The 16093-nt window shown below is 43.4% G+C and overlaps 1 protein-coding gene across 2 annotated transcripts in view; it reads right to left on the reverse strand.

Moving 5' to 3' along the window:
- Window positions 1-16093, reverse strand: part of SLIT3 (slit guidance ligand 3) — a 721395-nt gene that overhangs the window by 198439 nt on the left and 506863 nt on the right. For both annotated transcript variants that reach the window (XM_043887427.1, XM_043887428.1), the window contains exon 6: window positions 3526-3597. In XM_043887427.1, the coding sequence (XP_043743362.1) occupies window positions 3526-3597 (72 nt within the window). The remainder of the gene's footprint in view (window positions 1-3525; window positions 3598-16093) is intronic.

The raw sequence follows: 16093 nt of genomic DNA on the forward strand, positions 1-16093 counted from the left end.
ACCGACTAAACCGCAACAACCAGTAACCGCACCCTGAACGCCAGCTATCATCACTTGCCTGAGGGCTCCTTCTCTGGAGTTTCGCCCACACCATGCGTCCCTTCTCACTCCCTTCTCTGGCTGCCTGAAAAGCAGAGGGTGGTGGCTCTCTTCCTTTGTCTACCATACTCTGTGTTCGACATCCCCACTGCGCTTGAGTCAAAAATGAGGCTGAGGTGGACAGATTTCAGTTTTTTCCCCAGGTAGTACAGTTCCTTACTCCTCACCGTTAGGGGTTCCTGCCTAGACTCACCCTTTACATCCAGTGCCACCAACCTCAGCCTGGATGGAAAGAAGTTTCATGGCATTTCCATCCACAGAAAGGATGGACTAACAGGGTGATCCTGTGTGAAATATTTTCACTACTAGTTTTTGTCCCTAAACTTAATCTTAAGAGAGATTTCTTTGAGGTAATGGGGACTCTTTCCTTATTTTATACTTTTTTCTGCCTCATGTCAGAGAGAAAACATACATGAAATACTATATTTTGTCTTTTTTTTCTCCCACACCACGTGGTATGTGGAAACTTCTTTCCCCAACCAGGGATTGAACCCATGCCCCATGCAGTGGAAGTGCAGAGTCTTAACCACTAGACTGCCAGGGAAGTCTCTATATTTTGTCTTCTTTATTTGCAGACTTTAAAAGCTTTAGATACTTAGAGATGACCTTTGTGGGGATAGTGTGTTTTGAATTTCCCTCTCCCTCCCCCTGATGTCTCTGTCTCTCTCTGAAGAATTTATTAAGTTAATACATGATGCCCTCACTTAGTTCCCTATTTTTTATTAATACTTTATTGTCAAGTTTCTTTATGGTGCCTCAATTGTGATTACAGAGAAATATTATAAAATGTCAATGTGAAGATGAGATTTGGAAGGTCTGGGGGTGGGGCAGGGAGGGTCTTTAAATGGAGATGTCAGCTCCAGCCAATTTCAGTATGCTCACCATGAAGATGGATGGTTCCAAAGCTGTGTGCCTCTGCTGGAAATTAAAAACCCATGGAATACCTGATTATGATTAATTTTAAGTACTTAGCCATGTGAAGCCAAATGAGAGTGTCTTTAAAACAAAGCTATTGATCTAGCTTTGTTTAGAATTGAGAAGATAAACTAATCAGATCCTGTGAGCTCTTTACAATGATGGGGAGAGAGAACTTTTTTTTTTAATAGTGAGTTTTTAAGCTTCAAGTTGTGGTGTATCTGGATAAAAATTATATATGCATTATATACATCATGAATATATATTTTATATATATAATCAGAGTAGAGAGGAATTCTGTTCAATTCTGTTCAATTCTGTCCTGGACAGGGGTTTGATGGAGATGAGGGCATGGTGGGGAGAAAGTTAGGGAAGTGGAGGGGACCCCAGGTGACTCAGATGGTAAAGGATCTGCCTGCAATTCAGGAGACCTGGGTTTGACCCTTGGGTTGGGAAGATCCCTTGGAGAAAGGAATGGCAACCCATTCCAGTATTGTTGCCTGGAGAATTCCATGGACAGAGGAGCCTGGTGGACTACAGTCCGTGGGGTCGCAAAGAGTCAGACACAACTGAGTGAATCCTATGTGGTATAGAGGGCATCTCTTAAAGTTAAGGAAACAGAGAGGTGGAATAAATTAGCCAAAGGGCCACCACCTCCAGGACTCCACACCCAGGGGTGTCTGAGTGTACAGCCCTTCCCACTCCCCCCAGACCGCACTCCTGGTGAGGCGAGATGACACCCCGCCCCGTCGAGAGCACTAACATGTGGACTGTCAGGTCATCACAGCTGTTTTGTGGCAGCTGGCGACTTCCATTTCTTGGTCCCTTCCCAGGGAATTTTCTCATCCTTCTCAAGAAGAAGGTGATATGCTCCCAGCAGCCCTTTCTACAGAGACTTTCTTGCAGGCAGGGAAAATCACACCTACCCTTCTCAGCTCCAGCCTCTTGATAAGAGGAGTCCTGGATTACTAAATTTGGGCTGGCATCCTTTCCCAAGCAGACAGCATTTGGTGCTGGTTCTGAGGTCAGAGTTTGGGTGAGGAGAGACCATCCATCTTAGGAATGACAACCTGACTGACCTCCTGGCTGTGGGTCCTGCCGTTTCTGTACCGGGAATTCTCGGCTTTCATCCGATTTCCAGCAGCTTGCAGCATCAGCATCCCCTTGATTTCCCGTGATTCCTCTTGGAATCACCTTTCTTTCACACAATGTGGAGTGGATGTCTCCAACCCACTGTTGCTGCCTGCAGGGCCAGGTGAAAAGGAAGGTGGATCTCCCCTTGTGGACAAACGGACATTTTAATGTACTCAGTTCATTCATTTGTTTGACATTTATTCATTCTTCTGGAAGTCAGAGATATGTAACCTGGTGACTATGTAATTTTTTTTTTTTTTTTAATTTTCAGGGGAGTGTATCCTGCCCTTATCATTCTGGCTAGAACTGTACCATCAAAATTATTTTTAGAAGCAAGCAATTACAGAAATTGGAAAGGGGAAGTCCTTCCACAATACAGCAACGACCCCCTTCATTTTCCAAATGAGAAAACTGAGGCTCCAAACACAGACGGCACTTGCCCAAGGTCACACAGCTAATTGAGGGGCCACGTTGGGGCTGAATCACACGTCTCCCAACGCAAGTTCTGCTAGGCTTGGTCACCTTCCTCTTCAGGTTTCCCCAAATCAGAGACAGCTGGAAGTGTAGTTTGGGGTGGGGGAGAACAATCAAAATGTTTTCTTACACAATCCAATTTTAGTCTGAATGACCTGGGGATGACTCCTAGCTGACTCTCCCCCTAGCAGTCAGGTTTCCTTAGCTAGACCCATTTGAAAATCCAGAACATGTGAAGACAGTTACACGTTTTTCCTAGACAGGGTATACAAGGTGGTCTTCCGGGGAGGGGTTCATCTTCTCCCTCACCTCCCAGCCCTTGTCACTTTAAGGTTACTGCTTAAAGTTTGGATTTAAACCTGAGATGAGATCCCAGGAGGCACGGCCATGACTGGACTTTACCAGCTGTCTGGCATTCCGCCTGGTTCTGTGCCAAGGTCCCTTTCTGATTCTGGGTGATTCCAGCCTTGACCCTGCAGCGCTAGCCCTTCCTCATCTCCCAGACCTGTAACCTGCTCTCTAAGCCCACACTCAGAAGCTCCCTGAATGCTCCGGCAGGCACTGGGGGTCTACTCCAGCCCATCTGTTTCAGCCAGCAACAAATATAGTGGGAGCGTCAGGGGAGAAAGGACTCAATTGAGACTTAATTAGCAGGACCCCAGTTTGTGGGAGGTGAGAAATCACACTTTGCTGCCCGCAAACACTTTAACCAAGGTGAGCTGGAGGGATCTCCCAGTTCCCAATTTTAATAGCACTGCAGCAGAAGACACAGAAATGCATCCGCACGGACCCCCGGGCACACACACTCCCCCGCTCTCTTCCTCACCCGGACACACACACACACACACACACACACACACACGCACGCGCGCACACCCGGCAGCGATCGCAGAATCAACTCACAGGATCTCCAAGTCACGCAGTGCTCGGAAGGCTCCATCTTCAATGCAGCTGATGTGGTTGTTGTCCAGTTGCCTGTGGAAAAGCAAGGGGAGAGCATGAAGGGCTGAGCGGGGCCGAGCCGCGAGCCGGCGGGCGGCCGGGCGGCCCCGTCCCCAGCGGAGCGCCGGTCCCTCCACCCTCGCCGGCTCTGCTCCCCGCCAGCGGCTCGCACAGAGCCAGCCTGTCTGCCACGCTGCTGCCTCTCCTCCCGACTGTCTGAGGAACTACACAGACGAGCGCACCAAAGGCTGTCAGGTCTCAGCAAATATTAATTGCGCATTTTTTTTTTTAGGCAGAAGGGAGTAATTTCATTACATTAGGGCATCCAATCCATTACGAGCTCTTACCGTCATGTCACTGAAACAATTTCATTAAGTTAAAGGCCTGTAAATCATTGGAGGTCACTGCTCTGCCCTCGGTGACCTCCCAGAATGCTTTCTTCCCCCTCGCTCCCTCTCCCTGTCTCCCTTTTACTGGAAGTTGCAGTCTTCCGCTCTGACACAGTGCTAAATCTTTAGGCTTTATCTGCCCAAGAGCAGTGAGGGTGCATGGGGAATATACCAATTCCAAATTAGACTCAACTAATCTAATTTTATAGTCTTTTTATTATTCTAAGCACCAAATGTCTGTGGTGGTTTGATGCCTCCGTGCTTTGTTATGGGGCCCATCTGGTAGGTCATTCTATTGAAGCAGTCTCTGACTAAATACAGATTCCCTCAAACTGCACCAAGCATCATCGACATTAAAGAAACTCATTGATGGAAGCGTTCCTGATGGGGGGAAAAAAGGACTATCGTTATCGCTTTAAAGATGTACCATGTAAATTTAAATTGGGGAGAATTAAATGCACCTATTTTGGGACTTTTTTTTCTTATTTCCCTTTCCATCTTTTGAGCATGAAAATCCTGTCTTTTAAAAAGACGCCTTGACTAATATACACTGCAGTTGGGGACTGAGGTTATTCTAGTTGAGAGATAACAAATAGACACCGCTATCTCAAATCAAAATATGCCTGATGTGTAAGTCAGGAGATTGATCACGACCACACCTCAACTTAAATATCATCTATTATATTAAAAAACTCATTTAATTAAAAACTGTTTTATACAGAAAATAGTGATTATCGCCAGACTGTCTTAAATTCTGTGTGTGAAAGACACCACGGTCTTTGGAGGAAGAGCAGTAGAAAGAAGTATGGCTGTAGTGACAAACTCCTGTCTAGACTCCTTTTTCTTTGTCTCAGACAGAATCAGTCCTCTCAGGTGGAGGGTTCTCCGGCTGCTGGAATTTTCACCTGAAACTTGAGCTTGTCTTGCGCCAAGACAACTCTCTGCAGAAGATACGTCAGAGCTGCCGTTGGTAGCCCTCTTGGAGTATTTTATATTCTGCTGAAGGAAGGTGGAATTACAATTAAAATCCTGTTATCACTGAAAAAAATATATAGATGTAGGATTGCATAAATGCACATGAATGAAATATATACAATCAGAGTGATGGAGTGCATCAGAGCAGATGGGCTCTGCTGCGGTCCCATGGGGAACTGAATCATCTCAAAAGATGCTCACGATACAACACACCAGGCATTTAGAGTGAAAGCAGCAGCAAGAAACGGGGGTCTCAAGAAGCAGAACCACTCCGCAAGTTGATGAATTCCACATCTAGCATTCAAAGTCCTTCCTGACGCCGACTCACACGTTATCTCTGAGTAGTTCCTGCTACCCCAGGTTCTTCCCGAGCCTTTCTTAACGAGAGTTTAGACAGTGGCCTTTTTGTAGATTTCCCGTAAGTGTTGGAGCCACTGATTCCCCGCAGAAGTTCTATTAAGGCAATCTAGTACTACTGTCCAACTTCTAGATTTATCATCTGTTTAAGGGTCAATGAATCAACAACTCCTGCCCTGCGCCAAGGCCACCAAACCTTACCAAGCAGAAATGCAGTGGAGTTGGCATTTGGCTCCAAGAAATTGTTCAGTGAACGTGCTGAATTCGGCAAAAACGGGACCATCTTACCTAAGTAGAAAAGTCTCTAAATCATCAAATTGGGAAGTCTGGGGTAGTGTAGAGAGATGGAAGTTTGTGGCATACCGGCTTTTGTGTAGACATGTTAGAGAGGTCCTGGCTATTAGAATATCGTTTATTTGCTGGATTTTGGAAGTGTTTTCTATTCCTTTTCTTTACAAGAGTGCCAGAAACCAACCATAATACTCTAAATGTACAGGGTTTTACATGGAAAGAATGTAACATTCAGGGGAGGAAAAAACTCATAGAAAGAAGAGAGAAAAAGAGAAGCAGTTGAATGAAATGAGAAAGGGTAGAGGGAAAGGATATGTGCAAAAGATTTTGAAAATCCACTGCTCAGCCTCCCATCGGGGCTCTGCCACTCAGGGTATAGAGCAGTGGCGACCAAGAGTTGCTGATGGGCCCTGCTCACTTTAAGGCTAAAAGCAGAGATGTCCAGTACACTATCAATCACGTGCTGTTTAAATAGTTTTCAGTGGGTGGCACAAGTTGACACCTTGTTGTGTATTAGTAATGGAGAAAACTGAACTTTAATATAAGCATCTCTGTGGGTACATTTTATAGAGCATTTTGGAATCCATGAAAGGTTATCAAAATTTAAAATATTTATGCTGAAATGTGCTTTTCTAGAAGACATTTATTATAATCTAGATTGTCTCCTTTCATTCTAGTCACAGATAATCAGTATCCCTGCCTTGGTAGTAAAGAGTTCTTCCCAAGATGTATTGTTCATTTTGAAAGTCTACGGGGTAAATGCCTGCAAGGGTCTTGTCAGGCAAATGTAAACCCAAGTTATTCACTTCCCAATAATCACATCTGCATGGCACTGAGCCTCAGAGTATTCATGATACGCTCATTAATTATCTGCAATCGATTCTTATATTTCCAGCAAATAAGCTAGATCCCTAAAACAAAGTAAATACACACTCAGTTCCAACAAGGTTTCATTTTCTTTCTAAATTACATCTCAGACACACACAACTTAGTCCTGAAGCACAGGAGAAGGGAGGTGAAATAAACGCAAACGTAGCATCTTTCTGCGGGTATTGGGAGAGAAGTGAATTTAGGCACACAGAGACCTCCCAGAGCTAAGGACAGACCGTCTGACTTAGCAGTTTGCTTCCAGGGGTGGACAGAGGCTGCCGACACGTGTACTAGGCTTTCTGGTCAAAGGTCCATATCGCACCTTTGAAGACTCATTCAAAGATCCTCTTAAGAACAAATCAAAAAGCCAACCGTCCTCTCCACACACCGTTTACTCAAGAGGCAGGTGCAAAGGGAACTTCGGAAATGGGAGCACTAAGAACTTGGCTGTCTGAAAGTACCTGGTAGCTCCCTTTTTATTTTTCCTTGGCAGTAAGAAGTGTGTCTTGCACTGCTACAAATCCTGATTTCTTGCCACACAATATAACCGACCCCAGTGCCCAGCCTAGTGCCAGGGACTTCACAGCTGGTCACCTATGGTTGTAGAATGAGTCCTTCCTGTGCCACTGTGGCAGGGCTGAGCTCAAAAATACATGAACGAAAGCTCTAAGCCACAAGCCGCACGGTTCTGGCTGTGGCCCCGTCACTAAGTGACGACGGAGCGGTCCTTCATGAGAACATGGTGAGAGGCGGCCTTTCTGCCTCACACATCTCTAGTAGCAAGCATTTGGGGAGTATGCTTGGAATGAAGGGAGATTTCCACAGGTGCAAAGTGAGGATGAGGGGCAGGAAGGCAGCGGATGGAGGCGGTTTTTACTGTCCTCTGCTTTATACAGAATACTCAACGTGATTTACACTCTCCCGCCTGTGAATCAGGCAAGAAGCCCCCAAACGTTCATGATATTAAATTAACTGCTCTAATTTCCCTGAGCAGCTCCGATTTCGGCAAACAATGTGAGTTGCTAACATGATACCAAAGTCCATTTAGAAAGGAATCCTCAGACAAGAACTAAATGCAGACACCCCAAGAGGAACTTTCTGACCACTGTATTTTTATACTCTGAGAATATAAACAAGTAAGAAAGGAAAGTCAGCATGAGTGAGGACTTAATCTCCACAAACAGCAGACAGGGAGAGTAGGCTTTTGTAAGAATTCCCATTTGTAAGCATAGTATTATCACAATTCATCTCTTTCTATTGCAATTTCAAGTTTCATAATTGAAGCAGGATGGAAAATATTTTTGTGGCTCAAAAACGAAGCATATCTAAATCCTTTTAAAAGGGTTTTTAAAAAAAATGATTACAATTTTGAGCCATCTACCTATCCATCAACCACAACCATCATACAACAAGAGAAGAAAGAAAATTTCATGATTTCAATGATACATTTGAGACTCTGTGAGGAATACCTTGAAAATAGAAATCTCCAGAAACAGGTTTTTGGAGAGCTGGAAGAAAAGAATTCCCAACTAGTTATCTAGACGCAGTGTCTACACTCTATACACCAGAGTACACCTGCCCAGATGTTCACTTCTCATCCAGATGTTCTGGGGACCCAGCATCTCAGCCCGGGCACGGTTAAACTTAGCCTCGGGGCATTGCCAGTCTGGCCCTCAAATCCAGCTGCAGCGTCTTGCTCTAGGACTGCAGCTAGAGTTGCTGCAGTCCTTCTGATGCTAAATGGGAAAAGTAGCTGAAGTTTAGCACCCTCTGCAGTTAAACAGTTTGGTAATTTCCAAGCAAAACTAGCTACATGAAATGTGTGAAATAAAGAAACGGAAGGACTTCTGCACGAAATTCACAAGGGAAGTCCAACAAGAAATTCAAAGCAAGTCTGTGGTCTTGGAATCCAGCTAATGAATCTATAGTTAAAGATCCTATTAGACCAACTGAGTATTATTAGATGTTCAAACTGTGTTAGGGACTGGGATAGAGAATGAAGGGTGAGATACCCTTTGAAAGTATCTGGAAGGTTACCTGTGGTGTTTACATTTCAACTACCTTAAAATGTATAAAAGAATTATAAAAACTAAACTAACTTACATTTTTTTGATGAAATAGATATGCTCCAATATATACATATTCAAAGTGTATTTCTTTTTCTACACCAAGGAGAAATAGAATTTTGCAACTATGAAAAGAAAGAAAGAAAGAAAGAAAAACCCTGGGGAAACCCCTGTTTTCTTAAAACAATCCAGAAGACAAAACACGAAGCAGCTTGGACTGGCTATTCTTTGTCTCTCCCCATCATCCAATTGTCCTTTAAGAAGAAAATAAGAAATCTAGTAGCATTTCTGAAGGTTGTTTTATATGACAGTTTAACATTCTAAAAAAATCATTATTGAAAAGCAGATTATAGAAGTATTTGTCTTCTGCTGGCTAGGGTCTTCAAAAGAAAAAAAAAAATAAAGCTCAAGGCTATTTTAACTGGCAAAAGGAAAAAAAAATGCGTTCAAAAGAAATGCAGACACTTCATGTAACTGAACACTGGTCACACTCTGTAGGCAAATCGAACACTTAATCCAAGCCACAGTCTGCTAATGAATTGTCACTGCCTCTCATCATTAAGGAGCTACTGTAATTCTGCATTAAAACAACATCTCAAATGAGCAAAAAGAGGTTTATCTATTATTTTGCACATTTTGTACACTTGTCCACCAGACCCAGGAATACATGCATATAGATTTATTTACTGATCTATGAATTATTTATGTATCCACAGAGATTCCTATATATAGAACTGACAACTTTATACCTATTTTTCCTACATAATAATTACATGTACTGTCTCCCTATTGTATACATATAAATGCAAAAGTATATTATAAAACAGGTAAAGTAAGTGGTATTGATCTCTGAAATTCAATGTGCCTGCATCAGTCATATTTACAGAGTAGTTTAGATAATTAGGTGATTGTCAGCATTCCCAAACCTCAATCAACCAAACCCACTTTGCAAAGGACACAGTCTTAGGTTAATTAAGCTCTCTGATCAGAACATTCTGCCTAGAATGTAGTTAAAAACTGAAGCATGAATCTGTTTTGCCAAGTATCGTTATGCATACTTTGCCACATGGCTAGCATAATACCTTTTATTTAGTATATATCATATTGCTGTTTGACATATGCAACTTCTCAGCAGGAGAATAACTGCATCCACTCTAGTAGATGCTCCCGAACACAAGCTCTGCAATAATGCAAACACAGATGATGGATTAGCACCAAAGCAGCACGCCAGACCTTGGAGAATAAAGGCGTGTTTTACACATCGCTGGGAAATATCAATAACTCCACTTCTGTGTTTACACAGTTTCCAGTTTGTTGGGGATTTGGCAAATGAATTTGTGCAGAAAAATGTGGGGGGGGGGGTGGTTAGAAATCCCCGCAAATTAATTTAGCAGGAAGAATGGTTGTCGGGAAGACGCTGAGCTCTCGTTTATTTTGGACAAGTTTCAGGAACAAATTTCTGGCTTTTCTAGATAAATAAAACAATAACAAAAACCACGCAGACAAAGGGCAAACCAAACGAAGATACCCCCTATTCACAATGAGAGAATTTCTTTTCTTTCTAAGCAACTTTTAGACCAAGGGGCCGAGGAAGTTTGGCTGTTGTTTGTAAAATGTGCTCTCTTGTTTTGAGGCATGCTTCAAATCCAGCCTTTCTTATGTCAACCTGATATGAAGACTAAAGAACTTTAGAGCTAGGATGTCCAACTTAACAACGTTTGCCCGGAACTTCCCCTGTTTAAGTATGGAAACTTCTGAGACTGTTCTAGGAAACTCTTCTGTCCCAGGCACTTTATTAAACTTCTGGTGCTGACTCTGTTGGAAACATTTATTCTCAGCACCAGTTTACTTAAATCTTATAATGTCTGATGTTTCACAAACTCAGCTTTCAGTTACATCAACTCTAAAAGGCTCCTCACTGCAGCTACTGTAAAACGGGTTGCTCCTTTAAACACTCCTGCAACTAGGCTGATGGGAGCCCTCAAAGTGGCTGAAACATTCTAATGTGATTCTTAACTTTGCTCATTGGGAATTATTGATAAAATTTCTTTGTAAGAAGCATCCTTGCTGATGTCATGAATACTCAGAGGCCACACAAATAAAAGGCTGTCTCCATAGTGATGGGGGCAGGTTTGTGGTTTCCCTAGTTACACTCTTGAGTGATAACCATCTGGGGCTCCTCCCTGACAGAGGGGAAAGGGAGTTAGAACCTGGAAAGATGAAATGTGCTTTTGTTAACAGGCCTGAAAGTTATCTCCCACATCTCTGTGTTTGATTTCTTTTTTAAATCAACCAGTACCAACTGTTGTAAGGTTTAAAATTTTTTTCATCCTTGTTGGGGTTTTGGAAATTTTCCCTTTGGACTCTAGAGATAAACTATTCCAGTCGTGAGAATACGACCGGTAAGCGCAGCCAGAGCAGAGAATTTCTTCTTGGCCCGAAGCAGCTGCTGGCGTTGGAGCCCAGACAGGATGCTGGTTTTTGTTCAAATACGGGAGTCCTAAGCAGCACTCCTCTGGGCTGAAGTTGAGAATCTCTTGGCCTCCATCATCAGAGGGCAGGGATGGCTTCCTAATACTTCAAAAAGATCTTAGTTTCCCTTTAAAAAAAATCACATGGATCTCTCATGTAGAAGTTTTAAAAAACTTTCTTGAATTTATTCACCTTTACAACCCATATTAACTACTAACTTCTGGGAACTCTCAATATTTGCTATGTATCTTTTTCATAAAATGTAAGACTAGGGCTCCTGTAAATTTCTGACATGTGAATGAGAGTCACATCGGCCCCCAGGGGACCTTGAGTCTCAAAGTTTTGGGTTTGCTTGGGACTCGCCACTCCTTTCTTCTGTCCTGCTTCTCCCTCTTGGAATGGGACTATCTGCCCTCTACCTGTCCCACCATTCTGTTTTGGAAGCAGATATATACGTGATTTCACAGGTCCACAGCTTTTGCCTCAGAATGACCCAATAGCTCGAGTCCCACCCATATCTGATTTAGGTCATATTTAGAGAAGACTCTAGACCCCAGTTCGATCCCTGGGTTGGGAAGATCCACTAGAGAAGGGATAGGCTACCCACTCCAGTATTCTGGCCTGGAGAATTCCATGGACTGTATCATCCATGGGGTCACAAAGAGTTGGACACAACTGAGCGACTTTCACTTTCACTGGACTTCAGACTTATAAATTGAGGCTGGACTGAGTGTGGATCTACTGGGATGGAATGAATGTATTTAGCACATGAGAAGGATGTGAATTTGGGGGAATCAGGGGCAGAATACTATAGACTGAATGTGTCCTCCCACCAAATTCATATGTTGAGGCTTATCCCCCAAAGAGACTAGGAGGAGGGATCTTTGAGAGGTGATTAGGATATAAAGGCAGAACCCTCATGGATGGGATAAATGTCTTTATAAAAGAAGCCCTAGAAAGCTTTCTTGCCCCTTCCATTGTGTGACTTTACACCAAAAAGACAGCTATTTAGGAAGCAGGCCCCCAGCACACACAGGATCTGCTGGCACCTTGATTTGGGACTTACCAGCCTGCAGAACTGTGAGAAACACACTTCTGCTATTTATAAGCCACCCAGTTTCTGACATTTTTGTTATAGAAGCCTGAACAGACTACGCACGGTCCATGCACCCAAGTCTCAACTTCTTCTTCTGTAAAATGGAGATAACGTTTAATCTGAAAGGAAATTTCAAGTATGAAAATGATGAAATGTATGCACTCTGAAAATGTGGCCTTGCCTAATTTTCTTTGCTTTGAAATAAATAATATTAAATATAAGAATCTGACTTACATAATCTCTAAAGGCTCTTTCAGCTCTGAAGATGTGCAGCCTGAGGTCAATTTCTTATGAGATTTTTAAAGAAAAAGTTCCTGCTCATCTTACTCAGATCCTGCTGTGATTTGAGCTTATCTCTTTATCCCTTCTTCCATCACAGACCAAATAATCTATTACTGAGATATTCAATATCTTCTTTCTGGACCGAGGGCAGCAGTCAGACTCACGTGCTCTTTGTACGTCTTCAGCTGATACGAGATTGAAACACAAGAAGCCATCAAAACCCTGCATGGAAGACAACACAAACTTTTCTCTCACCAGGACAGTGATATCCATGTGTACAACTCCCATAGGCATGAACCACTAAGGAGGGTAATTACAAAATTTAACCCTATTTGTGTGTGTGTGTGTGTGTGTGTGTGTGGCCATTTGCAGTTAATAAACAATCAACTACTGTCTGGAGCACCTAAGCTAGTGAAATCCATACCATCATCTATGGGGTATGATTTCTTCATCTTAACATTCCTTAATCTGTACACAAATGTTGAATAACTCCCTGTGGCCTATGCTGTAAACTGTTACAACAACAATCCAACCACAGTAATTGTTGCACAGAGTATACACTCACATTTATTAGGCTTTAAGCATTGGGCTGAGCATCTTCAATACATTCCCCATTACAGCATTAGCACTCCAGTTTTACAGAAAAGGCAACTAAGGCTTCCAGAGTACCACCTCTCAGCTTGGCTTTGAATCCAGATCAGTCTATAACCCGCAATGACTGCAGGTGATGCTGCTTCTTTGCACATGGCCCAAACTCCTTAGCATGGCACTGCCCACCTCATCTATGTGCCAGAGAAGACTACCATGTACTCACTCATGCTGGTCCTTTCCCTCTCTTCTGTTTGGGAAATCCCTTCCCCTCCATCAAGGCCCTCCTCAAAGCTCACATCCTCTATGAAACCTTCCTGTGAAAACTCAGCCAAAATGAGTTTATTAGGCATTTATTAGGCATCTCCAAAACCTCCATTAAATCACTTATTTTGCATCAGTAGGACTAGCTGTAAACACAGAAGGAAACCAAGATTCAGAGAGGTTATGTGGCATTTTCAAGGCCACTTATTAAAGATTCAGGTTCATATCTGTCTTCCTGCCTGGGAGCCTTAGGTTTCATCCTACATGGTATGCTACCTCTCTCTGACTTTTGGTGTGGAGGCACAGGAAGCCTGTTATGACTTAACTCACTCATCTTTGCATAGAAAGAGGCTGGTGAGAAATGTCAAGGTTGGTCTCAGCATGTCACTGGGTCCCAGTTGCTTTCACTGGCTTGCAAGCATTCTGACCCAGAAGACGGTAGATGAGGGCAGTACAGTCCCCTCACCTCCCCTGTGTGTGTCTGAATTAGATTACCTGGGAGTCCCAGGCCAATTGACTTTTAGCAGCATCGGGGAAAGCACGCTGATTTTAGCTCCAGTTTCTGGGAATAATGGGGAGGGACCTCCACCCTAAGGAGACTGCCACCATTGCAGGTCACCTACTGAAACGGATGGGCAGCCTCCTGACCAGGCTGGGACAGTTTAGAGTTTCTCAAGCAGGGGCAAGGCACATCCAGAGAAATGGTTCTCCCTGCTCCAGGCAAGTGGCCAGTTACACAGATTTTAATCAGTCTTTCCTGGTGCCTGACCTTTCCCAGTGTGACGCAGGCTTGTCTTCTAAAGGTATACAAGCCACAGGTCCTGAAACGACTAGGCAGCCCTCACCAGGTCGTGTACTTAGATGTACGGGGTCAGTGGCCATTAGCAAGGCGTCACTCAAAGGTATCTTTGTGGCAGCAGAAGCCAATTGAAATGTGTCTTGTAAGCTCAGTGTAAGGGGATATCAAGGTCTATGTAATTAACTGCTGAAAAAAGGGGCATCAAAACTCAGCAACATGGGCAGTGCTGATAACTACGTTCAATTCAGCAAATGCACAGAACTGAAACTCTAGGAAAAGGCCAGCTTCTTTTTCTAAACTAGGACTTGTAATGAATAATGGAGCCTGGATTCACTGGCAACAGGAGAGCAGGAGCAGGATCTGTCTTGCCCACAATTGCACCTTCTTCACATCACCTGGCACATAGGAAGTGCTTGGTGCAAAACCCTAGGGGGTCACAATGAGATACTGCTTTACACCCATTAGGATAACTAGACTCAAAAAAGATGGAAAGCAAGTGCTGGCAAGGATGTGGAGAAATGGGGACCCTCCTACATGGCTGGAGGGAATGTAAAATGATACAGCCACTCTGAAAGACAGTTTGTTGGTTTCTCAAAAGTCTGAACATAGAATTACCCAATGATTCAGCAACTCTACTCTGAGGGATATACTTAAAAGAACAGAAAACAGCGTTCAAACAAAATTTGTACACAAATATTCATAGGACTATTCATAATAGCCCAAAGGCAGAAACAATTCAAACATAGCCAATGGAGGAATGAAGAAACAAACTGCAGTACATCCATACAATGGAATATTATTCAGTCATTAAAAAGGAATTAATCCTGATACACGCTACCACATGATGATCCTTGAAAACAAACGGTCAGACAAAAAAGGACCCATGTTGTATGATTCCATTTATGTGAAATATCCAGAACCTGTAATCTATAGAAACAGCAAACAGATTAACAGTTGCTGGAGGCTGGGGGTGAGGGAGGAATGGGAGTGGCTGCTTAATGGGTACAGGTGTCCTTTTGGGGGGATGAAAATGCTGTAGATCAAAACGATGGCTGTGCAGCATTGTGTGTGTACTAAATGCCACTGAACTGCGTCCTCTAAGATGGTGAATTCTATGTTATATGAATTTCACATTTAAAAAAATTAAAAAGAGGAGCTTTATGAGGGCATCCTACTGTGAGAGCAACTCCCCTGTGACAACATCACAGAGAAAGGCAGGGAAACCTAGGACCAGGTCTTACATTAGGCACCATCAGGCAGGAAACCCAATTTGGCCTGATGTGGAAAAAAAGTATCTTGGCACTTGTAGAGCAATGAGAAAGATGGAAAAAAACAAGGTGGGGGGGGTGGGGAATTATTGGCAGCAAATTTTAAAACTCTTTCTCCTGGCTGGCTTTGGGCACACTACCACTCACTACACTTAGGAAAAAATAAAATTGGTTTAAGCAAGAGAATGAGGATCCTAAACTTGATGGAAAGGGCCAAAATCACCTTCTCTATTCTCAAGGCAAATATAAAATGTTGGGGGATTAGCCACTATTTTGTATTTTCCACACCACTGCTCTCTCCTCTCTGTAGGTAGCCAGCATAGATAACTCAGTAGATTGTGTTTGCATTTCAGAAGCCGAGTTCCTCACTTTCTTTTCACCCTCCTTGAGACTGGTTCTCTGGTTTCCCTCTCTGAGAAGGCTGGAAAGGAGGCCTTGGCTTTCCTTCGAGGCAGAGAGAGTAGCACCTCTCACTAGAAACCCTTCCCTGTCCGGGCGTCTGGTCTATGCGGGTTGTGGAAGCCCCCAGGTGAGGCTCATGGGCAGAGTAAGGATGGAGGCCAGGTGACAAAGGTGAGTCATCTTCCTGCCTGCTGGGTTCCAAATTCCCACAGGACTCTGGTCAGACACACTGGTCTCACTGAGCTGGATAAATCCAAAAAATTTGGATTAGAAAGAAGAGGCCAGAAAAATAAAAGAGAGAAAGGGCCAGAAGCCAGAGGGGTCCTTGTGAGATGGTTCCCACCTGGGTACTTAGGTGAGAGCCAGGTTAACCAACAAGCATCCATGTCCGGAGCCACTGCTTATGACTT

The sequence above is a fragment of the Cervus elaphus genome, chromosome 25, assembly GCF_910594005.1.
Source record: "Cervus elaphus chromosome 25, mCerEla1.1, whole genome shotgun sequence".
In the NCBI taxonomy this organism is placed as follows: domain Eukaryota; kingdom Metazoa; phylum Chordata; class Mammalia; order Artiodactyla; family Cervidae; genus Cervus; species Cervus elaphus.